At 36.5% G+C, this 25,887-nt stretch overlaps 1 protein-coding gene across 1 annotated transcript in view; it reads left to right on the top strand.

The window, feature by feature from the left end:
- Positions 1–470: 470 nt before the first annotated feature.
- The window catches only part of LOC120092719 (transcription factor jumonji (jmjC) domain-containing protein), a 32,800-nt gene continuing 7,383 nt past the window's right edge, over positions 471–25,887 (top strand). The window contains exons 1-28 of the mRNA XM_039050874.2: positions 471–597; positions 688–2,074; positions 14,135–14,192; positions 14,892–15,014; positions 15,193–15,250; positions 15,340–15,476; positions 16,926–17,084; positions 17,165–17,251; positions 17,899–18,081; positions 19,526–19,678; positions 19,771–19,962; positions 20,055–20,120; positions 20,285–20,380; positions 20,807–20,890; positions 21,015–21,131; positions 21,220–21,427; positions 21,562–21,626; positions 21,766–21,824; positions 21,918–22,049; positions 22,154–22,313; positions 22,385–22,720; positions 22,897–23,079; positions 23,327–23,388; positions 23,839–23,917; positions 23,995–24,144; positions 24,232–24,365; positions 25,452–25,572; positions 25,657–25,730. Coding sequence (XP_038906802.1) covers positions 741–2,074; positions 14,135–14,192; positions 14,892–15,014; positions 15,193–15,250; positions 15,340–15,476; positions 16,926–17,084; positions 17,165–17,251; positions 17,899–18,081; positions 19,526–19,678; positions 19,771–19,962; positions 20,055–20,120; positions 20,285–20,380; positions 20,807–20,890; positions 21,015–21,131; positions 21,220–21,427; positions 21,562–21,626; positions 21,766–21,824; positions 21,918–22,049; positions 22,154–22,313; positions 22,385–22,720; positions 22,897–23,079; positions 23,327–23,388; positions 23,839–23,917; positions 23,995–24,144; positions 24,232–24,365; positions 25,452–25,572; positions 25,657–25,730 — 4,610 coding nt within the window. The 5' untranslated portion in view covers positions 471–597; positions 688–740. The remainder of the gene's footprint in view (positions 598–687; positions 2,075–14,134; positions 14,193–14,891; positions 15,015–15,192; positions 15,251–15,339; positions 15,477–16,925; positions 17,085–17,164; positions 17,252–17,898; positions 18,082–19,525; positions 19,679–19,770; positions 19,963–20,054; positions 20,121–20,284; positions 20,381–20,806; positions 20,891–21,014; positions 21,132–21,219; positions 21,428–21,561; positions 21,627–21,765; positions 21,825–21,917; positions 22,050–22,153; positions 22,314–22,384; positions 22,721–22,896; positions 23,080–23,326; positions 23,389–23,838; positions 23,918–23,994; positions 24,145–24,231; positions 24,366–25,451; positions 25,573–25,656; positions 25,731–25,887) is intronic.

A 25,887-nucleotide genomic window follows, 5' to 3' on the forward strand; every position in this document is an offset into this window, starting at 1 on the left:
GGCACTAAAGTCTAAAATTTTGCAGTTGAAATTACATACGAAAAAAATGATAATTCAAATAGAAGGGAAAAAAAATTGAAAATCCCCATTTGGCCATCTAGTCGAGTCTCCGGGCGAAGTCAAAAAGTCAAGTCAAATTACCAATCCAGCCTTCCGATAAAGTTCACTAGTAATCCGATCTTTGACACGTGTCGACGGTCGGAGCAGCAAGGTTAGCAAATCTCACGCACATTTCATCACGCGCCGCCATCCTACGGCAACCAGCAGTGAGAATTAAAACGAGGCGAGTGTAAGTACCTGCCAACACGCGCATGAGGTCGAGCACAGTGAAAGATGATGAAATACGCGGCCCAATAAATAAAGCCCAAAAAGAAACTAAATAAGAAGAAAAAGAAAAGAAAAGAAAAGAAAAGAAAAGAAATGCTATTTTCGTAATTTAGTAAAGTGTAGACCCTAAAATTGCAATTTCAGCAAAGCTTTTATAAACCCTTCACTTTTCGGTTTCCCTTCAACCAAATCTCCCACGAAACTATCTGCCCTTTACACAGAGGAGAAAAACAAAAACTCAGAGCAAGTCTTACATACTCAAAAACCAAGGTACTATTTCTGTAAAGAAACCTTACAACTTCGTGTTTTTCAATGTCAAAAAGTGTTAAACTAAGTCTTTCATGTTTGTTTTTTCTTTAGATACATGATCGTGTGTATATGAAGAACTTTTGATACAAGTGTGGTTAGTTTTAATGGGGAAAGGTAGACCAAGAGCTGTGGAAAAGGGGGTAATAGGGCAGAATTTGAGTGTATTTTCATCAACGTCATTGAATATACCATCTGGGCCTGTGTATCATCCAACTGAAGATGAATTTAGAGACCCATTGGATTATATTTATAAGATCAGACCAGAGGCTGAACCGTACGGGATTTGTAGGATAGTGCCTCCCAAGAACTGGAAACCTCCATTTGCATTAAGATTAGATTCTTTTACATTTCCCACAAAAACTCAGGCTATTCATCAATTGCAGGTTAGACCTGCTGCCTGTGATTCAGAGACTTTTGAGCTTGAATATAATAGGTTTTTGGACGATCATTTTGGCAAAAAGATGAAAAAGAAGGTGGTTTTTGAGGGAGAGGAGTTGGATTTGTGCAAGTTATTTAATGCAGTGAAGCGTTATGGTGGGTATGGTAAAGTTGTTAAGGAGAAGAGGTGGGGTGAAGTTTTTAGGTTTGTGAGATCAACAAGGAAGATTTCGGAATGTGCTAAGCATGTGCTGTGCCAATTGTACCGAGAACATCTATATGATTACGAGAACTATTATAATAAATTGAATAAGGATGTCACGAAGAGTTCAAAAAGGAAAATGCAAGATGAGAAGCTTAGTGAATGCTTGGCTGAATTTTCAACTTCTAAAAGGAGGCGGCCAAACACAGACGATGGCAGAGTCAGCGTCGCAAAGTTAAAAGAAGAAGAGAATAATGATCAGATTTGTGAGCAATGTAAAAGTGGATTGCATGGTGAAGTGATGCTTCTATGTGATAGGTGTGACAAGGGGTGGCACATATATTGTCTCTCACCTCCCTTAAAGCAAGTCCCACCTGGGAACTGGTATTGTTTAGATTGCTTGAATTCAGAGAAGGACAGTTTTGGATTTGTGCCTGGTAAATGCTTCTCTTTGGAAGCATTTAAGCGTATGGATTATAGGGCCAAGAAGAAATGGTTTGGCTCAGGGTCTGCTTCTAGAATGCAAATTGAGAAGAAGTTTTGGGAAATTGTGGAAGGTTCATTTGGTGAGGTTGAAGTTAAATATGGCAGTGACTTGGACACATCGGTTTATGGCAGTGGCTTTCCTCGTGAAAATGTTCAGAGACCAGAATCAATTGATGCTAAGGTGTGGGATGAATATTGCAATAGTCCGTGGAATCTCAATAACTTGCCCAAATTGAAAGGGTCCATGCTTAGAGCCATTCGTCACAATATTACTGGTGTTATGGTACCCTGGTTGTATATAGGGATGCTATTTTCATCATTCTGCTGGCATTTTGAAGATCACTGTTTCTATTCAATGAATTACCTACACTGGTATGTAACTATTTTTGCCCCCTCTCCCTCCCTTCCTCATATGCGCAGAATTTCAATTTGAGTGATCAATTCTTGCCAACACTGTTCGTTTCTTTTATTTACACTTTCCTATTACATAAGCTGCAATCAAGTTTAATTTTCAGGGCAGAAGTAATATACCTGATTTTCAGGGCAGAAGTAATATACCTTACCTTCATTAGTTAAAATATGGAGTATGTGAGGACGCATTGGTCATGCTTAAGTGTGTACTTACCAATGTGCCTGTCATCGCATGCATTGAATTTTCTTGATATGTATCTGGGAATGAAAGGCTTCTATCATGCATTTTTCTATTCTTGAAAAAAAAAAAAAAACTTATTGCTGGATATGGAAATTTTCATTTATCTTTCACAGTCACGTGACTAAGTTTTCTGTAACTTCGATTTTACATTCACTTTCATTTCAACCCTTTATTTCTTAACTATCATGATTTCTTGGGTTCTTTTGGAGATGTCATAAGAAGACTGATAGCTTTTGTGGCATTTTATTATAGATCAAAATAAGCATTAAAATGTCCATCGATATGAATATATGTCCATTAATATATGCATAATTTGAAAGGTTCGACATTGATATTAAGGATATCTTCTATAAATAACCATATAATATAAAAGAATATAATATATTAATCTCAATATGAATATAAATACTAATAACAATATTTATAACTAAATCTTAGTTTGATAGTAAAAAAAGAAAAACTTAATTATTAATGCAATTAGCTTTTATAATTTTTTTTTTTTACAAAATTATTGTTGATATTGATATTTTATCAATTTGTCCATCAATATATCCTTAAATTAAAGTGTATATATATATATATATATATATATATATATATGAAATTACAGTAAGGCGCAAAGGCCATGAGAGATTACATAATAGAATTCCATTGTGTAATAAGAGATGTAAGTCAGTAATCACAGAAGTATGGGGTGAATTTACACCAAGTGAGAGCTATATACAGGAGGTGATTAAAGAAGTGTGTGAATTTCGACACTTTTTCTTCAAAGATCCAGTTGTTCCACTCATTCCATATGAGCCAAAGGAAGGCTTTAATGATGAATGTCCACAAGATCTCCCTTTTTGCTTTGAACGGATGGCCAAAAAGCAATGAATTCAGTAAAGTGAAGGGGTCGTTAGGGAAAGACCAAAGAATTCAGTCTTGATATTGATATCAACATTGATATTATAATCCTATCAAATGCATTGAAGTTTGACGTATATATATATTTTTTGATAGAAACAACTGCATTTATTGAGAAAAAAATGAAAGAATACAAGGACATACAAAAAAACCAAGCCCACAGGAAAAACCCTACTAGAGAAAGTGATGTATACACTTAGTCTGTTTTTTCTATGTTTAGCACACTTAGTCTATTTTTTTAAAATTTTATGTTATTTAACCAACTACCTAGGTAATCGGTTCTAGCTGTATAACTGGCCTTGCCTATAAATTAAGAGACCGGGTTCTTTATTAATAATATACATAATAGTTCTTTTGAGTTTTCATCATTGGTTTACACCAATTTGGTATCAGAGCCAAGATCTTTGGAGTTGATGGTGGGGAAAAAGCCTACCAACGGCAATAATCTCGAGCCCACAAACAATGAGGCAGATACATCCATCACTCTATCACCTAGGTCCTTAACAAGATGCATGCTGTCAGTCGAGGAATCCATTGATAGTATCCACCGATTGTTGGAAAGAATGACGTTGAAGATGGAAGAGATCGTCGACGATGTTCAGGCCTTAAAGCAGCCACTGCAATTTTAAGAAGACCTTCCAAGACCCAACAATCCACCACAAGAAAGACAAAATATCAATGCCTGACAATATAATCAACCAAGAAACGTCTAAGATTTACTTGCTATCAATCAAGATTTCCAAGAATGCAAATTTATCAAAGGAGACAGCAACAAGATAGTGATGTCTTGAGTGAAGAGGAGAGGGAGAATGAAGATCAGTTGGGACGATGGCGAATGGGGGCGCAGCAGCACAATGAGACAAATGAATATAGAGTAAAATTGGACATCCCCACTTTTAATGGAAAAAGGGATATTGAAGAATTCTTGGAATGGATCAAGAATGTGGAAGGATTCTTTAAATATGCCAACACTCCTGAACACAAGAAGGTACAACTTGTAGCATTGAAGTTTCGAGGGGGAGCTTCGGCATGGTGGAAGCAATTAGAAGTTAATCGGTTCCGAAATGGAAAGAACCCCATCATAAGTTGGGAAAGATTGAAACGCCTTATGAAAGATCGTTTCTTGCCAACCTATTATGAACAAACTCTATACAATCAATATCAAAGGCTCAATAACTGTTGCTGAATATACAGAAGTCTTCCACCGATTGGGGGCGAGAACAAACCTATCGGAAAGTGAACAACATTTGATAGCTAGATTTGTTGGTTACGTGCGGACATCAAGGAAAAGGTAAAGATTTAGCATCTAGGTTTCCTCACGGACGTGATCTCTTTAGCTTAAACAATTATGGAATTGAATGCCTCTCAATCAAGAAGGACCAATAGAAGAAATCAATGGGAATCATCGTCAAGTAATGCTAGAAAAGGAGGCACACCAGTGGCTAAAACTCATACCAATAATATGCAAGACCACATACCATGGTTGAAAAAGGATGAGACAGTAGTCAACAAAGATTGGACAACTAATGAAGCAACTAAAAACAGCCTAATCAATATGGCAGACCCACGCTTGGAAAATGTTTTAGATGTGGGAAGTCTGGTCACCTATCTAACAATTTCCCTGAGCGCAAAACAATGGCCATTCTAGATGACGAAGATTGCCAAGAACAAACAACCAAAGTTGAAGAAGATGGGCAAACAGACGTTTTAGAGTCAGATGAAGGGGACAGAGTAAGTTGTGTTCTTCAACGCATTCTACTCGCACCAAAGTCAGAAACTCACAACCAACAACATTCTTTATTCAAGACTAAATGTACGGTGAAGGGGAAAATATGCAATATCATCATAGATAGTGGAAGCACTGAAAACGTGGTATCTAAGAAGCTCGTCCAAGCATTGAATCTAAAGATGGAACCACATCCAAATCCATATAAAGTTAGCTAGATCAAGAAAGGAGGCGAGGCTTGGGTATCTCACACCTGTACAGTTGAATTTTCTATTGGCAATAGCTATAAGGATTAAATTGTGTGCATGTTTTGGACATGGATGTCTGTCACATTCTTCTCGGCAGACCTTGGCAATATGACTTACAAGCCACCCACAAAGGGCCTGAAAATGTATCTGAGTTCTCTTGGCATGGGAGGAAAATTGTAAATCCTTCCATTCTTGGCATCAAATTCAACAATTGAATCCAAAGATCTGAAAGGACAGCTATTTTGCATCTCAATGGGAAGCAATTTTTAAAACAGAAGGAGGACATCATATGGGGATTATTAGCTACGGAAGAGAAAACAATATTACTACAGAGGAACTTCTTGCGCAAGTACAAAAGCTGTTTTTAGAATTCCCAAATATTAGAACCCCCATCTACACTACCACCCCTACGTGATATTCAACCCAAATTGATTTCATTCCAGGAGCTTCCCTACCACATCTCCCTCACTATAAAATGAGTTTTGCTGAATATAAAATCTTATATGAACAAATACAAGACCTATTAAATAAGGGATTCATCCAACTGAGCATCAGCCCATGTGCGGTGCCTGCTCTCCTCACCCCAAAAAAAGATGGTAGTTGGCGAATGTGCGTTGGCATTAGAGCCATCAACAAGATTACTATCAATATAGGTTCCCAATTCCTTGGATCGGGGATTTACTTGATCAACTTGGCGGTGCCACCACCTTTTCTAAGTTAGATCTACAAAGTGGATATCATCAAATCCGTATTAAACTAGGTGATGAATGGAAGGCAACTTTCAAGACAAACGAGGGGTTATTTGAATGGCTTGTCATGCCATTTGGTTTTTCCAATGCTCCAAGTACATTTATGCGCCTCATGAACCAGGTTTTTCTTCCCTAACTTAATAAATTTTTCGTTCTCTATTTCGATGATATACTAGTTTTTAGTAAGTCTTAAAGAAGAACATATGACACCCTTACACACAGTTTTTTCTACACTAGCCAAAAATCAATTAGTTATAAATCCTAAAAAGTGTCTTTGCTGTTAATGAAATATCTTTTCTAGGTTTATAATTGGATGCGAAGGAATTAAGGTTGACCCCCAGAAAGTAGAAGCCATTTCTAATTGGCCTATACCAACATCAATCAAACAAATCCAGTCCTTCCTAGGCCTAGCTTCCTTCTATAGGAAGTTCATTAAAAATTTCAGTACAATAACAACCCCTCTAACTTATTGCCTTAGAAAAAAACAATTTCATATGGGGAAAAGAAAAAGGGAAAAGTTTTAAAACAATCGAACATTATTTGTGTCATAGCCCCATACTTAGATTACCAATAGATTAACATGCCATTACTATCCCTTTTCAAGTATCTGTTGATGCATGTAGGGTAGGTATTGGAGCAGTTTTGTCTCAAAATAATCATCCCATTGAATATTTTAGTGAGAAGCTCAGCCCACCTAAACAAAATTGGAGTACCTATGAGCAAGAATTCTATTCACTTGTTAGGGCACTCAAGCAATGGGAACACTACCTACTTTATAAAGAATTTATTTTGCTCACTAATCACTTTTCTTTGAAGTACTTGCAATCTCAAAAACAAATTAGTAGAATGCATGTTGTTGGCTAGTGTTTCTTCAACGATTTGACTTTGTTATTCGACTAAAGTTGCCGATGCTTTAAGTTGAAAAGAATGAATTACTAACTCTTTTAGCAAGTGAAGTCATTGCCTTCCAACACATTTCAGAACTTTATCCTACTGACCCTTATTTTGAAGGACCCTGGTACAAATGTTCTAATAACATCCCATGCGGAGACTTTCATATATTTGATAATTTTCTATTCAAGGGAGATTTCTTATGCATACCACCTTCTCTTTGGGATTCCTTAATAAAAGACCTTCATTCCTGAGGTCTAGCCGGTCACTTTGGTATTTCAAAAACATTGGAGTTGGTTTCTACTCATTTTTCTATCCTCAATTAAAAAGAGATTACAGAACTTTGTCAAACGATGTTTTATTTGCAAAACAACAAAAGGAACTTCCACTAATATAGGATTGTACACTCCTCTACCAACTCCAACTTCTATTTGGGCGGATTTATCCATGGACTTTGTCCTTGGTCTTCCTAAAACTCAACATGGGTATGATTTAGTAATGGTTGTGGTAGATAGGTTCAGCAAAATGAGCCATTTCATCGCATGTAAAAAATCTCATGATGCTGTCCACATAGCTAACGTTTTCTTTAAGGAAATAATTTGCCTACACGGTATCCCTAAAACAATTATTTCAGATAGAGATGTCAAATTCCTTAGTCACTTTTGGAAGACTCTATGGCGAAAATTCCATACTTCTTTTAAATATAGCACCACCAACCACCCCCAAACTGATGGTCAAACCTAGGTTACTAACAAAACCTTAGGAAACTTAATCCGATGTTTGTGTAGAGAAAACCCAAAGCAGTGGGACTTAGTCCTTGCCCAAGCCAAGTTTGCATTCAACTTCATGATGTATCGATCTACAGGAAAGTGTCCATTTGATATTGTTTATACAAAACTACCAGCTTTAACTATTGATCTTGCTCAACTTCCTTCTATTAATCTTAACAATGATGCTGAAGAAATGGCTGAAAAGATAGTTTGACTCCATCAAGATGTCCAAGCCAACATAGAGAAATCAAATGCTTCATACAAAAATGCAGCAGATGCACATAGACGTATCCAGCAATTCAAAGAAGGCGACTTGGTGATGGTTCATCTCCGCAAAAATAGATTTCCAGTTGGGACTTATAACAAGCTAAAAACAGAAAACTTGCCCTTTCAAAGTCATCAAAGTATTTGAACAGAATGCTTACATATTGGATTTACCTTTCGTCCTACACATCAACCTTGTTTTCAATGTTGCAAACCTACATCCATATCAAGCTCCGGATGATTTTCAGTTAGCAACTTGATCACCATTTTGGATATGGTGATGGTGCTAAGGGGGTGTAACCTAGTTGAGATGTTCGGGTGCATCTACTGATCCTTTACATAGTTTTTTTTTTTTATACTTTTATCTTATTGTCAAACTCGAGGATGAGTTTTTTTTTGGGGGAAGGAATATGATGTATACACTTAATCTGTTTTTCCTATGTTTAGTACACTTGGTCTTTTTTTTTTTTTTTTTTTTTTTTTTTTTAAATTGTAACCAACTACCTTGGTAACCGGTTCCAACTATATAACTGCCCTTGTCTATAAATTAAGAGGCTGGGTTCTTCATTAATAATATACATAATAGTCCTTTTGAGTTTTCTTTCATTGGTTAACACCAGAAATAGTTTCCAACTAAGTAAGATATTTCCTAGTGAATAATTACAAAAAGTTTTTGAAATTGAAGCCTAAAGAGAAATATGGAACCTCATCAAGGACCAAACCTCACAAGGATCCCTATCCACACTTCGAAACACTCTATTGTTCCTTTCTCCCCAAAGATCCCACATCAAAGCACACACCCCTGCGAACCACAAAAACGACATTTCTCTTTGAAAGGCAGATCGAGAAGGGACTCCCCGATCATCAAACGAATGTTCCTGTTGCGAGCAAGCAAAAAATCAAACTCCTAAAATAACAATTCCACACCGATCTCGCAAACTGACACTTACAGAGAAGGTGATTCAGGGTTATATTATTGTTTATTTTAACCCACGGACTTATAATGTTGTAGAAATGAACTTTTTGTTGCCAATATGAGCATAGCTCAATGGATAAGACACTAATAATATTAAAAAGGTCAATGATTCGATCTTCCACTCTTGAAATTGTTGTACTAAAAAATACAAAGAAAGGAAAAAAGAAATGTGCTTTCTATTACGGGGCAATGCTTGTATTCGGTTGCTTATTTCTCCATCATTGGAGAAGAACATGTTTTGTTGTCATGGTATGTTCTTAGTATTCTTTCCATAATACTCTATATTTTCCATGCTTTTGGGGCTTGGGGCCGGTTATAGGAATCTTAGGGTGCAAACGAGGCCTTGTTAGCTAAGTGGTTATGATGCTTTCCTTGAGAGTCTGACAACTTATGACACAAGGTTACTATGAGTAAATATGGACTCTATTCCTTTGAATGATTTTTGAAGTAGCTTTTTTTTTTAAAAGGAAACAAGTCTCTTTATTCATTAAGAAAATGAAGTGAGACTAATGCTCAAATTACAAGGAAATCAAAAAGGATTAGCAGGTGCACTCGGGCATCTTAACTAGGTTGACACCCCCTTAGCACCCATCATCACATCTGAACACTAGAAAATCCTCTAAATTAAAGCAATACAAAGGGATACAATTCTAAAAGCGAGAAAGGAAAAACCGGCTGGAAAATTAAGGGAAAAAGAACAATCACAACAAAGAGAACTAAAATTTCCAAGAAGTGTGAACTTCTTGGAATGCCAGAGAAAGGAATGAATGCCAATTTAGACTAATTTCCTAACTAGAGTATGCTGCAAAGGGGCTTGAGAGGGAGCACCAAAGAGAGGCTTTCAGCTTTGTTGCTTCATATCTTGAGAACCATGGGGTTTCCTTGTCTTGGAAGACTCTTTGAATCCGCTCAAACCACAATTTAGCTAACACAGTCTTTACGGCGTTGACCCACAAAATTTTATGAGTTTTCTTGAGAACAGGACCTATCAACAGTTGCTGTACATTTAGACTAAAGTCTACTCCAAAGGTCCAGCTCAAGTTAAAGACATTGAAGAGCGAAAACCAGCAGCTTTGTGCATAAAGGCAGTCGAAAAAAAGGTGCTGGAGGTCTTCCCCATTCTTTTTACACAAAGCGCATATATTGGGAGAGATGTAGTGGGAGACAAGCTTCTTTTGCAGCACGTTTGAGCAGTTTAGGGCTCCAAAAACCATTATCCAAAGGACTATATTTATTCTCCTCGGACTTTTTGATTTCCAAAGAGCTTCACTTAGGAGGGGATCAATTCAAGGGGCTTTGCGAAGATAATTGGTTAAGGATTTAATCGAGAAAACTCCATTGGATTCCAGAGACCAAACCTTTGAGTCAGGGCAATCTTGCACCTTTAGGTTAGAGATGAGGCTTAACAAATCTTGAAATTCAGTAATCTCTTCATCTTTTAAATGTCTTCTAAAAGAGATGCTCCAAGAGTTGGTGCTGTGATCCCAATGCTCCGACACAGAACCGTTTGGTTGAGTGGACAATCTGAATAAGCTGGAGAATCTAGACAATAAGGGGGGATTGTCAAGCCAAGCATTTAACCAGAAAGCAATTTTAAGTCCATTGCCTAAAACAAAAACCGACAGATTTTCCACTTTCAACCAAGCCCTTGAAATGCTGACCCAGGGGCTTCTAAGACTGCTCCCTGCCTTACTAGATGTGTGACTCCCAAATCTGTTACTGCCATGAATACTTTTGACTACTTTGCACCAAAGGGAGAGCTTTCATGCTGGAATCTCCAGCCCCATTTTGCTAAAAGAGCAAGATTTTTCTCTTTCGAGCCTCCCAAACCAAGGCCACCTTCTTCATGAGATTTAGCCACATGTTCCCATTTGGCTAAATGATTTAGTTTACCCCCTTTTGTGGCCTTCCCAAAAGAAATTCCTCAATATTTTTTCTAAGATGGATACCACTTTTTTTGGTATCAAGAAGGAAGACATATAGTAAGTGGGGAGGTTCGAAAGAATTGACTTACAAAGAGTTGCTTTTCCTCCTCTTAAAATGTTGTATCTTCTCCATTTGTCTAGAGTGCCTTGAAGTTTATCAATAACTGGCTGCCAGAAAACTGTCTTTTTCGATAACCCCCCAATGGAAGACGGAGATAGACTAGGGGAAACTGTTCTTGAACTTGGCTGCCCTCTTATTCAGCATGTCAAGGTCTATATTTATACCACAAAGAGATGATTTCTCCCAATTAATTTTCTGACCAGAACACCATTCACAAAGGTCAAGTGTGGCCCGAAGAGAATCTAGCATAGCATCATCATATTTGCAAAAGATAAGTGTGTCATCGGCAAATTGCAAAATTGAGACATGGACTTTTTTTTTTTTTAGGAGCGTTACTAGAAAACCCATGGAAAGCTACATTTAATGGGTCCCTTTTCTTTTCTCAGCGTGTTCATTGTTTATTGGTAGATGAGATGGCCTTCCTTCTTCATTGTGGCTATTGTTATTTACTTATCTCCAAACATGCTTTCTGGATTGTTCATTTTTCCTACAATTCGGCATTTCCTGGAATGTTCTAATAATAAGGCTGTGATGCTCATGATATGTTGGTCTCAGGTATTGGGATCAATGCTTCAAAATTCATAAAAAACATGTGTTTCATATTGAGTGTATGAACCACTGGCTCATCTCCAACTCAACTTGTCCTCTTTGTGGATACTCAGTCATCCCAACAACTTGATGTTCTAATCCACCTGACATCGCTCCGCCCCCGCCACCGCCATTGGCTGGCTCATCAGAGCTTCCCTTGACTTCCACCTAGACTGCAAAGATGGGATCATATTCACTCCAATATCTGCAGCTGCAACAACAACAGGAGAAAGGATAAGTCACGGTATATACTAAATGCAATAATCCAACCTTGCATTAGAATCACAGCAAGCCAGGTATTATGATCTTTAGACAGCCAAAATAGTCCCATTTAAGATCAAAATTGTAAAGAGGCCACTTGAAAATCGTCAACTCGAACACCTTTTCCTGGTTCCCTTCTCTTCATTGCATTAACCACTAAATATGGAATGCTAAATGTAAGGAAATAAAAGGTTTGAAGTTATACTCAATATCTGAAACTCGAAGGAAAGTGGACGAGCTTCATCAAAAAATTTCTTTCATACCGGATGGAAGTTGAATGACGATAGCGGCTGTGCGAGAAAGGTTGTAATTTTGCGATGACAGCCTCAAGGCGTCTTTCCCAGAAGATAGAGAACAAGATCTTCACCTGTGAGTTTGATAGACAGAGCAGAGAAAGAGCAGTCCGCTTGACAGGAACACATTGAAACAAAGCATTCTTGATCACGGGAGAGGAAGTATTATAGTGTGATTGATAGATGCACGGGAGGAAGTCTTTCAAGTCCCAAAGCCCCAAAAATTCTTCAGAAAAATCTTTCTGTAATGATGGCTTTATCTGAATACAAAAAAGAAAACAATAAATAAGAGAGGCAACTTCCTGGAAATTACTAAAGTTCTAAACTCGAGCAAAAAAGGAAACCTTGTTGTCCCGTATGAGGAGGATTTCAAAGGTTGGGATTGGTTTAGAAATCTACTGATAGACTTCCTGAATGGAAAGGAAAACTCGATTGGTTGCAATGATTGTAGAAATTAGAAAAAGAGACTACTCCTACGCTGCTGCGTTAAAGCCCCATGCCTCTGCTCCTCGATGCCCACCCCTGAGCATTTTGTATCTTGGCCTCGAGCCTCCATGTTTGAAAAGAGAAGCGAAGACGACCTCGTCGAGGAAGGAGGTGAGGAAAATCTGCTGAGATGACACCTTGATTGTCACTAAACGAGACTTCCACAACGATTGGAGTAGAATCCTAGATGTGCTCCAACTCCAAACCCAACGCTCTTTTGTTATAAACCCCTTCTACCCTGATAAAGCCCTCTTGAAATGTCCAGATGCCGAGTTTGCCGAACTTCTAGCCATGAATAAAGGCGGGGTCACCTTTGGGCCGATTACTTTGAAAATGGAGAGCTGAAACGCTTTGTTTCTTTGTCTTTACCATTTTTCTAACTTACTTTGGGAAGATAAGTGGTTGGGGGGCATAGCCTCTCTACTCTTTGTTTCTTTGTCTTTACCATTTTTCTAACTTGAAATTTTACTTCATGGCTTCTATCCTCTTGTCTTTTGGAAGCTCTTTGTCTATCTCCCTTGGTCTTAGCTTGCCCCTTTTCGACATGGAGGCTAATTATATTTTTCCACATCTTGCTTTAATCGGCGATTTTACTATTTTGGGGGAGGAGAGATTGCCGTTTACGGAGTCCCGGTCCTTCAGATAGGTTTTCCTTTTGCTCATTCTTTTGTTGTCGAGTGAGTTATTCCTATTCTTTGAGTTCTTCCATCTTATCCTTGCTTTGGAATATTAAAATTTCGAGGAATGTTACAGGTCCTCCATGACAGTGTTAATACTTTGGATTGTGTTTGAAAGTTTTCGCCCAAGTTGATTGGGCTTTGGTGTTGTATCCTTTGCCAAGAAGAGGCCGAGGACCTGGATCATCTCTTATGGTCTTCGGATTATATTTGACCATTGTGGAGTGGCTTCTTCAAGATGTTCACATTTTGTTTGGAAGGTTTCCCCCGGGTTTGTGAAAAGGGTTGTCGGTTGTGGTTTGCTCGTCTTTGTGCCATTTTTGTCAAATCTCTGAGGAGAAGAAACAATATGGTTTTTAGAGGGGTTGAAGACCTGCGAGGAAAGTGTGGTCCCTTGTTGTATCTCATGCCTCTCTTTAGGTCTCTGTGTGTAAAGATTTATATAATTGTCCTTTAGGCCTTAACTTGCTCAACTGGAACTCCTTTTTAGGTTAGTTGGGCTTTTCTTGAGTCTCTCTCTCTTTAGGTCTCTGTGTGTAAAGATTTATATAATTGTCCTTTAGGCCTTAACTTGCTCAACTGGAACTCCTTTTTAGGTTAGTTGGGCTTTTCTTGAGTCTCTCTCTCCTTTTTTCGTACTCACCTTGTATTATTTTATTTTATCTTGATAAAAACTTGGCTTCTTTTACCTTGAAAAAACAATTTTCATGTTTGTACGATTCTATTTTGTCCTTTCTGCATTTATTATCTGGGTCATTGTTTGAACTGGAAGTTTTAGTCCTCCAGCTGGTAGATACTTTGTTTCAATGTACTGTATCACTGTATGCATTCTATATGTGATTAGGAAGTTTTTAGGCTATTGTTTATTGGAGATATATTTCCCACTTTTGACTTTTCAGGGGTGACCCAAAATGCTGGTATAGTGTACCTGGTAGTGAAGCTACTGCTTTTGAGAAGGTAATAGTTATATTCTCTTAGATTTAAATCCTTCTAGATTTTGTTGTCCGGTTATCCTCTTTTTGCAGGCATGTAATGGAATAGATACCACATAGTTTTTCCCCTTAATACTGCTTGTTTGTTTATTAATCTTGTCTTTATTTTCTTCTATCCCCTAGTATGCTGGAACTTTGCAGTAGACTTGAGTATCAATTGTCGTCATGATTTTTTTAGTATCTGCATGATGTCTTCTGTATTTCTTCAAGTTAATATTTCATATTGATTTATATGTCATCTATTTATGAAATATTAATCGGATCTGTGTAATGTTTGGTTCACTAATTTTCTACACTGTTTAGAATGATGATTGTATATATTTTTCTTGGTGGATGTTTGTAATTTTGAGCTTTAGTCTCCATTTTTTATATCAATGAATCTTCCCGTTTCCTATTTCAAAGAAAATAAAAAAAAAATGATGGTTGTATATCGTTAGGGAAATAAAGGCGGTTTACAGTATCTTTTCTCTACGTACAGTTTCCTCATTTGTGTCTCGTATTCTCACTATGAACCTGCATCTCTTTCCTGTTATGAGAGTCGCTTTGTTAATCCTTTTAAAAGTTAAAAAGGAAATGCTAATCATCTTGCTCCATAATTAGGATTTCTATTTCTTATCAATTGAGATGTATGTGAAATTAACCAACATTCTTCACATGATTGTAGGTTATGCGGAATAGCCTTCCTGATCTTTTTGATACACAACCTGATTTGCTTTTTCAACTCGTCACCATGCTGAATCCATCCGTCTTACAAGAAAATGGCGTTCCCGTTTATACTGTACAACAAGTATGAAATGAAAGGAGGCAGTTTATAGCTCATGCATCTACACATTTAAAGTAGAATTGTTCTTGCATTTGTTTCATTTATTTGATATGGTTTTATTCTTCTGTCTTCTTAATCGCCTTTTCATATATTCAGTCCTTTTCTTTTACGTCATTTTAAAATGACTGACTTGCATTACCAGGAGCCCGGAAATTTTGTTGTGACCTTCCCTAGATCTTTCCATGGCGGTTTTAATCTTGGTATGCTCATCTAGTTTGATTTAATTAACGAAGACAATCTGATGATTAGTTTAGCAACTAATTTTAGGTTTTGTTAACTGTCCCTTCAGGATTAAATTGTGCTGAGGCCGTAAATTTTGCTCCCGCTGACTGGATGCCTTATGGTGGGTTTGGAGAAGAATTGTATCAGCTTTATCACAAACCTGCTGTTTTTTCTCACGAGGAGCTTATCTGTGTGATAGCAAAGGTTGAAAAGCTTTGGACATTTAATTATTTAATTATTTTTAATTTTTCTTCAAATTAAGTTTTCTAGGTACTCGTGAAATTCTCTGTCAATATACTATATGTAAGGAATAATTGATTCAATTGAAAGATCTAACCTAATAATTTGACCTACTAATAAAATTATATTAGAGAATCTGAAATTTATTGATTTAATTGAAAGATCTAACCTAATAATTTGACCTACTAATAAAATATATATTAGAGAATCTGAAATTGTAGTTATATCACTGTTTTGTGATAATCTAGGAGATGAAAGATTACACCCTAGGCTTTTTGTGCGTAGTTAAGAACATGATGCAAGGCTTGCTCTTAAAATGAAGCCCATTTGGTTGAGTCTAGAGGCAAGGGTAGATGGGATTGGTCAAATGTCTTGGTTAGAATCTTGAAGTGAAAACTTTAGTGAAAGAAGTTGGACTATTACAAATTCTTCTTGTGAAGTAGTGGGTGGGGCCCGAGACTACAAATATAAAAGGAAGACCTTAACATGGCTTGAGACACAGTGCTGTGATGCTAGTCTTCTACCTTCTATCCAGAGACCTTGGTTTATTCGTTGAAAAGTCTTGTTTCTGTTTTTAAAAGAAATGAGACCTTGGTTTTTGCCCCCTTTTGTCTCTCTAATACCATGGAAGAAAAATTGCTCAGTTATGTTCACGAAAACCCCAGAGAATCCTGAATTTCATCACTGAACAGAAAATGACAAAAAACAGGTCCGATTACGCCTATTCCTAATCCTAAATGGAATGGCGCGAAATCTTTCCAAACCATCCAAAAATGCATTTGCAATGTATATAGTGGTGGCCTTTAAGTTCCCTATTGTCAATTATATAGAGCACACCAATTAAAAGAAAGAGTCAACACTAGTTTTTTTTTTTCACTTTTAGAACTTCAATTCTTCTTGAACCTCCCTCTTCCAAATTCTTTGGCTGTAGGAAAATATAGGGAGGAAAGATTAGGGTCTAATAGAACAAGTGCAGCCGTGCTGGCCTAGAGATTTACAATGATGGGACAATAGGCTATGCACGTCTCTCACTTTAGTGTATTATTGTGGAAGGGTTAAGGAGTACCGGTTCTCTGAATTTTTGGTTTCTTTCAATAATTTCAAGTAACAAACCTTTTTGTCAGATCATTTTTACGCACAAACTCAATACTATCATTAATTATTCATTTCTTGTCTTTATTTTTTTCTTCTTCAAATTCTTAAATCATCTTTACTATTTTGGGGATGGAATTTATTGTGCATGAGCGAGGTGCTATTTTTTCCCCTTAAACTGGTTGCATGATCTTTTTGTGACAGCTGCATTTTTGGACGTCCTTAATTGATATTTCTGAACTTCTTAGCCATCAATATCATTGCTTGTGAGGTTGAAGCTTAGTGTTGTGGATTCTGTTTCATTGTCTCAATTTTTTGCAGATGGACTGCAGTAACCGAGTTTCTCCTTACCTGAAGAAAGAGTTACTTAGGATTTATTCTAAGGAGAAAAGTTGGAGAGAACAACTTTGGAAAAATGGTGTAATCAGATCTTCTCCGTTGCCTCCTCGAAAGTGTCCGGAATATATTAGTACCGAGGAGGTATCATATCATGATCTCATACTTGTGTCACTATCTTAAGAAGCTTGTTTCTGATAGATTTTTTGGTGGTGTTGTTACAGGATCCAACATGCGTTATATGTAAGAAGTACCTTTATCTTTCAGCTATAGGTTGCCGTTGTAGGAGATCTGCTTTTGTATGTTTGGAGGTGCGTGGACCAATGGGCTCCTCATTTAAGTTTTACTAGAGAATTTTATTTTTTGGAGGGTCTCTTGCGCTTTAGGCGTCTTTTGAAATCTATGCTCACTGAAAATCATTGAAAATGACTAGCCTAAAAGCTTAGTCAAGGAGTCTTACTTGACCCAAGAAAACAACCGAATTTCAGTTCCTTTATCTTTATTATACCTTTGTAAATTTGCCTTTTTTAGTTGTTTCCTTCCAAGTTAGATTATTATATTTTTCTTTTCCCTTATCTTTATTACTATTAGCAAAGTTTCCATACTTATTCATCCCTTTCTCTTTAAACCTAGGGCTGTAACATTGTGTTGATTATGAAGAAATAGTTGAATTTCCCTCATTGCAAAAAGATAAAATGGTAGGAAAATAGTAGTATTTTGAACTTGTTATTTACTGCAAGTTCAAGTGACTTCAAATGGCCAAATAGGACGACACCCTACAGTCGGCATCCTCAATTTCAAAGTTAGGAAATTCAGTTTCTTCAATATTGTGTTCTATCTGAAAATGTTTATGTTATACTGTCTAAATTTTAGTATTTTTACTTCGCATGGAGAAATGTTGCGATTGATGTGTATAGGATCTTGTGCCTATGTTGATATGTTTCTTACCTTCTGGCAGCACTGGCAACACCTTTGTGAATGCAAGTACAGCAGGCGGCACCTTCTGTATCGTTATACACTTGCTGAACTACATGATTTGATTGGTATAATTGATAGATGTGGTTCTGGGAATACAACTGAAAGAAAGGATTTGCGACAAGCTGGCTTATGCTACACTGAACGATGTACTTTGACAAAAAAGGTTCAAGTGTTCCATTATTTTATTTCCAAATTGCTACATATTTGTGAGTGCTTTAGGAGACATGGTGCCCTTCCCTTTCATCCTTGATTCCCCTCTCTCATCTTCATGTGTTTAGTTTCAATGTTTTAGCAATTTTAGTAATGCTATTTTTTTATAAGTAACAAAATATGGGTACTTTAAATACGGTTGAAGGCCTTTTCTTGATTGAAAGTAAGTCCTTCAAGTTGTCTTTTTTTTTGGGGGGGGGGGGGGGGGTGTGGGGGGGGTGTTGTAGGTGTTGAAGATTTTACTATTATTTTTAAAAGGAAAAGAACAAAACAAAGAGAAAAACCAAAAAATTACTGTAAGCTGCAAAGAACACCGCTTCCCAAAGTAACAGACCTGTATCGTGAGGGTGGGGGAAATACCACTTCCTCCATCATACCCTTGCACGGCCTACTTTGAGCTAGCTGAATTCAGGAAAACTTTAGAAATCTATCCCAAATCACTGTAGCAAAGCATAAATTCCATAAATGTGGTCTCGATTCTTTGCAGTCTTCTTACACACTCTAGACTACTAAGAATCAATCGCATCAGTTTCTAATTAAAAAAAATGTGGGGGTAGCATCAGTGGTAATATGTCGAAGTATGGGCTAGAAAATTGGGAAACCTATGTTGGAGTTGGGACGTGGTGGTTACCTGATGAAGCTTTTTGGAAAGGATAGAAGAAGGATTAAAGAAGGATGGTGATAGACTTGAAACCTTTTGTTATTCTTCAAAAACTAAATGTTAGTTTTTTAGTCCATCCTCTCTTTCATCTTTGTCTTCTTATTCATGCAAAGGTTGAACCTCAAAGGATTGAACTATTAGTCCTGCTCCAAGGTTGAAGCATTTGAATTTGTTTCAACCATATGGGGTCTCTTTGGGCTTGTATTGGATTGAGAAATAGGTTTGATTGTCTATCTTTCAATATCTGGACATGTTATGTTAATTAATAGATACAAGTCTTCATACATACTTCACTCGTACTCGATGGATTATAATGAAATAAAAAAACTTAGGCATACTTTTCTCAATGAAAGCTTAGTTTCTTACACTCTCTCTCTATACATAAGCAAAGGTAAAATATCTGCTTGAACCTTGAGTGGATCAGTGGTATGGACTCATGAAGTTATGATCCTCGTCTTCAAGAGAAAAAAATGAGTTTGAGAGTAGCTTAATTATAATTGGTTTTTCTCCCTTCCATTGTTGTTGTTTTACGTTTTATAATATAATTATATTAATAAAGTACAGGATTATGGACTTCTTAAAACTGTGAGATAAGTTAACATTCATTCTCTGACCTATAATGTGCTAAAATCAGTTTATTTAGAGGCCGTAGTGAATTGTTTTGAATAAAGGAAATTGAGGCATGATCCGTGAATGAACTATCTTGGTCATCTGTCGAAATACTTGATGCATGTAGGTGAAAGGTGGTCGTGTCACGCTGTCTCAACTTGCAGAAAAATGGTTACTGCATTCAAGTAAGGTTCTTCAAGATCCATTCTCAAATGAGGCATGTGTTAAGGCTTTGAGAGAAGCCGAGCAATTTCTTTGGGCTGGTCATGACATGGATCACGTATGTGAAGTCCTTCATGGTTGTCATTTTCTCAGACTTGCATGCAGTATATGGTAGTAATTTACATTTGTCTTTATTGGATTATATAATAGGTCCGTGATGTTGTAAGAAACTTGGATGAAACTCAAAAGTGGCTTCAAGGCATTGGAGATTCCCTTTCTAAAATTGAAGCATGGTCATGTGATCATTATGGACGTTTAGAGAAAATTTGCTTGGATCATGTAAACAATTTGTTGAGTCTGCCCCCAATATCATGTAACCATCCTGGGTATCTTAAGTTGAAGGTTGGTACAATATTGCCAGACTTGTTAGTTTATTCTTATGTGGCCCCATCTGCTAATTGCTAATTTTGTCATAAAATCTTATTACCTTACAGGATTATAGTGAAGAAGCAAAGATTTTGATACAAGATATTGATAATGCCTTATCAACATGCCCTGATGTAACTACTTTTTTGGCTTCTTTGCTTGGTGTCCTCTATTCTTTAACACGTGCATTTTTAAATTGTTCATGTAGCTTCTTTCTATTTTGGTTTGGTTATCCCAATGTTATGCCCTTTTTACCCCATAAAATTAATGATCCTTATTTTAGAAACTCTCACTTCAGGTTTCTGAATGGGAAATTTTGTACTCAAGAGTGTGTGCCTTTCCAATCCATATAGAAGAAAGTGAGAAGTTATCAGAAAACATATCAATAGCGAAGGTGCTCCTATTATCTTTTGGTACCATTTCCTTGCATATTTTTCTATATGTTCAATACATCTATTCTTTGTCTAAGATATTTAAGTATGTGAATATTGTTTATAGAGGACACTCTACTTTGGCAAGTGAGAATGGGAACAAACTGAGACGGTTTTAAACAACCTGAACAACTGAAAAAATCGAAGGCAAATTTTCAGGAAATACATTTTTCCTTTCAATTTAAAAACGTAATTGGTTATAACCCTCATCAGTTGTTTCCTATTAAAATCTTTTGGTAACAAAGGTTCAATAGTTTTTCCGGGTCTCCTTTTTTTGTTGCAACTTTGCTTTTGAGTATTATCAAATATCAAGATAAACTTTATTTTTAGGATTTAACTTTTGTCTCCACTCATTTATGTTCTAATATGCTTCAATTGTGATATATTAGTCTTGCATAGAAAGCGTCAGAGAAATTTTGGAGAAACAGCCTGCTGCTTTTGAGCTTGAGATTCTTTACAAGTTGAAGTCTAAGGTTATTTGACCATTTGTTAGTCTATTACATAAATTTGTATGCTCTTGATTTTGATGGGTATCATATGTATCCATATATATCAGCAAATTGTATTTATCTAAATTCCTGGTTTCATGTCAAGTAGATCTTGGAACTCGGAATCCAGCTTCCAGAGACAGAAATGGTGCTGGATTTAACAAGGCAGGCTGAACGACATCGTTCTAGATGTTCAGAAATTATGAATGGTCCCATGAACTTGAAGGTTATGTTTGCTAATTGTCGTTCCCTTTTCCCCTCAATTTGATATTTGGTAATCCAAGACATAAATATCCCTGAATTATGTCTTGCAGACTGTCGAACTATTCCTTCAAGAATCTAACGATTTTGCTGTTAATATACCTGAACTGAAGCTTATAAGACAGTATCATGATGATGTTGTTACATGGAAGGCTCGTCTTAATGCTGTTATGATTAATGTTCATGAACGGGAGGATCAACAGAATGTAATAGAAGAATTAAATTGCATTCTAAGAGATGGATTATCATTGAAAATTAAAGGTTTGTTCACGTGCTAATTCTTTTATATCCATGCTATCTTTCTGTGAGGGAAACCATCCATTTTATAATTTTAAGCCTAATGCTAATGTAGTTTATCTTTTGTTTCATGGACTTTTGGGGGTGGGCTGAGACAGTTGATGATGTACCTATAGTTGAGGTTGAGTTGAAGAAGGCTTCTGTCAGGGAAAAAGCTCAAAAGGTGATTCAGTGTTCCTCTTTAAATGTTTGGAATGTAATTGTCTGTGTTTAGGTTGTTTAAAATCATTTACAGGTCTTCTCTTCAATTTTACAATCATTTTCTTGAAGTTATGTTTCCTCATGAATCGACTTTGATGCAGTTACGCAATACAAAGGTTACTATGGAATTCATGCAGAAATTGATGGAGGAGGCTGTAGAGTACGTGTATTGTAGTATACATTCTTTTAATCAATAACATAACACGTTGTTATCCATATATGATTGTAAATTCTTGAGTTCTCTCTTCTCCAGATTAGAAATTGATAAGGAAAAATTGTTTGCTGATATTCATGGAGTTCTCGGCTCAGCAATGAGTTGGGAGAAGAGAGCTATGGATTTTCTAGCACATGGGGCCCAGTTATCTGATTTTGAAGAGATTATAAGGTTTCCCGTCTTTCGCTACATAAACAATAATAATAAACAAAAACTCTTTTGGTGTGATATTCTTGTGCAGACTATCACAAGTTTGAATTCTGTGCATGTTTTAGGACTTCTGAAGATTTATGCGTTATTCTACCTTCTCTTCATGGTGTCAAGAATGAAGTATCATCGGCCATGTCCTGGCTAAATATTTCAAAACCTTTCTTAGAGTCTGTTCTCCCTACGTCATCTGCACCAAGATCGCAGCTGAAAATTGAAACATTAAAGGTTTTTGTCATCTATATTTGTATTGTACCTGGAGCCTGGACTTTGATATTTAACACACTCCAATTTTGCAGGAGTTGGTTTCTCAGTCAAAACTCCATAAGGTCACTTTGGAAGAAAGCAGAGTGCTTGCTGAGGTTCTGAGAAAATGCGAGAATTGGAAAGATGAAGCGAACTCTTTATTGCAAGATATTGATAATCTTTTGAATGCAGATGATATAGGGGATGCGCTGAGCAATTGTCTTATTCCTAAGATTGAACAATTAGTTGATAGAATCAATACCATTATTACAGCCGGTATATCTCTTGGTTATGACTTCCGTGAGATTTCCAGACTTCAAAGTGCTAGTTCTACACTCATGTGGTGCAATAAAGTTCTTTCTCTTTGCCATGGTATTCCTTCTTATCAGGTAGACTTGAAAGTTCGTCGAAAGTATGCTATTCCTTTTCTCTCTTTTTTTTTTTTTTTTAAATGATTTTGGATTTGCTTTTCTTTTTGATAGAACACTTCTATGTATGTTGAGGTAAGGAGCGTTAGATTGGACTTACAGTCCATTTGACTGAAAAGGCTATAATATTGTGGCAGGATGTTGAGAGCTTGATGAGGGTTGAAGAGGATGATTCTTGTTTATATGCCTCTGGTGTTATGTGGAGCTTATTGGTGGAAGGTGTCAAATGGCTGAAACAAGCCTTAGAGGTGATTCCTGGAACGTGCAATTCTAAACAAAGAAAGTTGAGCGATGCTGAGGAATTAGTTTCCAACTCTATGGTATTTTTACAGCCCAACATCTAAAGTATTACTTTTTTGTCTTCTTTTTGCCAATTCAAGTATAACTCAATGGATAAGACATTGATTGTCATTCCAAAGGTCGATGGTTTAATCATCCACCTCCACAATTGTTGAACTAATATATATATATATATATATATGTATGTATAACATTTTTTTTTAATTGTGTTTCTGGATTTTTTATGTTTGTTCTGTCTTTAAAGGTTTGAATGTCTTTTACTTGCAGAGTATCAGAATCAACTTCTCAGCCATGAATGGTCAACTTGTAAATGCTATTCAGAAGCACAAGTGATTTTTCTAATTCTTTGACTTGTTAATTTCTGTTTTTGTTGTATGTACATATGTATCTTCCTGCTTCTTATAAAGCTTTTTTCCCTTGCCCTCTAACCCCTCCCTACAAATCTGCAAGCATTACTAAAACTTCAGAAGCTCAAATTTCTACATTAATCAGTTCAATAGTCTAAGACACAAAAATGTTGGCACTTTCTTTAGGATGTAGGCATTTTGCACTGTAATTTGTAAAGTACTTCATTATAAATGTTCATTAACTTTTCATAAAAATGATAATCGTTCTGAAATTAACATGGATTCAAATACGTTAGTGAAACTGCAACTGTGTGTATGTCTACGCTTGTTCAGTCGTAGCAGTGCCTTATATATATATATATATGTATTTTTTTTTATTTATACATGGCTATTGCTGATTTGTGCTTCTTGTGGTATTCTCTCTGCACGTAGGCTGTGGCAGGAAGAAGTACGGCAATTTTTCCTAATGAAGCATGCTGAACGATCGTGGACTCTGTTATTAAAGCTTAAGGTATGTCATGTTATTTTGCTTGATTCTTCTACCGGGATTAAGTAGATGTATATCATCTTATACTTTTGAACATTCAGGAAGAAGGAGACATTGTTGCCTTCGATTGTTCAGAGCTACATTTAATTTTTTCCGAAGCTGAAAGGATTGAAAAGTGGGAGAAACAAATGGGGGAAATCATGAAGACATCTTTTGGGGATGGATGTTCTCTGCTTGGTTCTCTACGAGAGGTTTGAAATAATACTTTTTTTTTTCTCACTGAAAATTGGCAATACATATCTTTTGAATGAACGTCTAATATCATATTTGTCATGCAGATAAAGAAATCACTGGATAGATCCCTATACATATATGAGAAGTCATTGCCCTACACTGATCAGAACTTATGCTTGTGTTGCTCTAGCGATTCACAGGATCAACATCTTTTTACTTGCTCAGTATGTAACGAAAGGTAAGGTCAATTCTACTTTGCCAAAATGTTTGAACAGAAAATATTCTGCATATTTTTCTATATTTAACAAGTTGAACACTTCAAAATTTATTAGAATATGCATACTTGAAAGCTCTAAAATATATCATAAGAGCAAACATATTTCATAATTTAGAACAGACTTGTCGCAACTCTTATTCCACAATAAAACAGACTGCAACCAGAAGAAATAATGCACACCAGCTATCATTTCTCTTCCCTCTAAGCTTGACTAACACTATCTTGCAGAGATGTTCAACACTTGTGGATTCCTTCTTGTCAACTTTGAACTTGGCAAGGGGTTTTCTTTTTGACCCCTGGCTTTTTACTTAGTTGCTTTCGTTAACGAGCATGACTCCAACTAGGTGTGAAGTGCTTACTAAACTTGTTGGAGTTGTGCTGTAACCCAACAGCCTTGTCTTTTATACCACCTACTATACTGCTCTCTACCATCCCAACAATCTCAACAGTTGACATATACGTGCTTGTGTGCACCTTTATTTATTTATTTATTTTTGGTGGTTGTTGAAAAGAAACTGAGCTTTCATTGACCGAAAAATGAATAAAAAACAAGGCTTAAAAAAGCACAACAAAATAAAGATCCAAAATACAACCAAGAAGAAAGAGATCCAATTTGACAAAATCAAACCATTATCACAATTACAAAGAGGCCAACTGACCCCTTAAGGAAGCATTAGAGCTTACTGCCTTCCACATCTCGTCACACGACCTCTCCATCTGTCTAAATGATCTATCGTTCCTCTCTAGCCAAAGCCCCACAAAATGGCAAAAGAAGCAAGCCTGCCGCAAAATTTTGCCCTTCTCCACAAAGGGAGAACTCAAGAGCACCTCCTCAATCCTAGTGTAACTGTCTCAATTCCAACAATCAACATATTGTGGAGCCTGCATGCATGAATGAATACGTACAGCATGACATATGTTCCTATTACATGCATGCATGAAGCATTCCGTGGTTATTATTTGTTATATTACATGTGATCGATTTGTTTATAAAATTTGCATAAGAACAATATGGTAACTAAACATTATAGATGATTTTGGAAACAGCTACCATTTGCAGTGCCTGGGGCAAGCAAGAGAAAAAGCAAGCAATACAGATATCTTTATATGCCCTTATTGCTATAGCTCAAATGGTGTATTATCAATTGATAAAAGTGGTGGTCCCTTGGTATGGTTCTCTCTCTCTCTAGATTGTGTATGCTATCCTTTTTTGCAAAGTCATTATATTTGTATTGTATTTTTTTTGTTGCAGAGATTTTTAGCAAATCGTCCTGAACTAGAAATGCTCACTAAGCTCAAATCTGATGCCGTGAACTTCTGTGTCTGGTAACTACCTTTTTTCCCGTGTTATCCACCTCATATATTTTTTACTTAATCTTTTTAATCTTTATTTTTTAACGTTTTTGGTTGAATCCAATCCAGCAGATTAACTCTAGCTGCTCTCTCTCTCTATATACACACACACATATAGGTAGTTTTAATA

The sequence above is a fragment of the Benincasa hispida genome, chromosome 12 (assembly GCF_027475165.1).
Source record: "Benincasa hispida cultivar pf3 chromosome 12, pf3_genome.v1.1, whole genome shotgun sequence".
In the NCBI taxonomy this organism is placed as follows: Eukaryota; Viridiplantae; Streptophyta; class Magnoliopsida; order Cucurbitales; family Cucurbitaceae; genus Benincasa; species Benincasa hispida.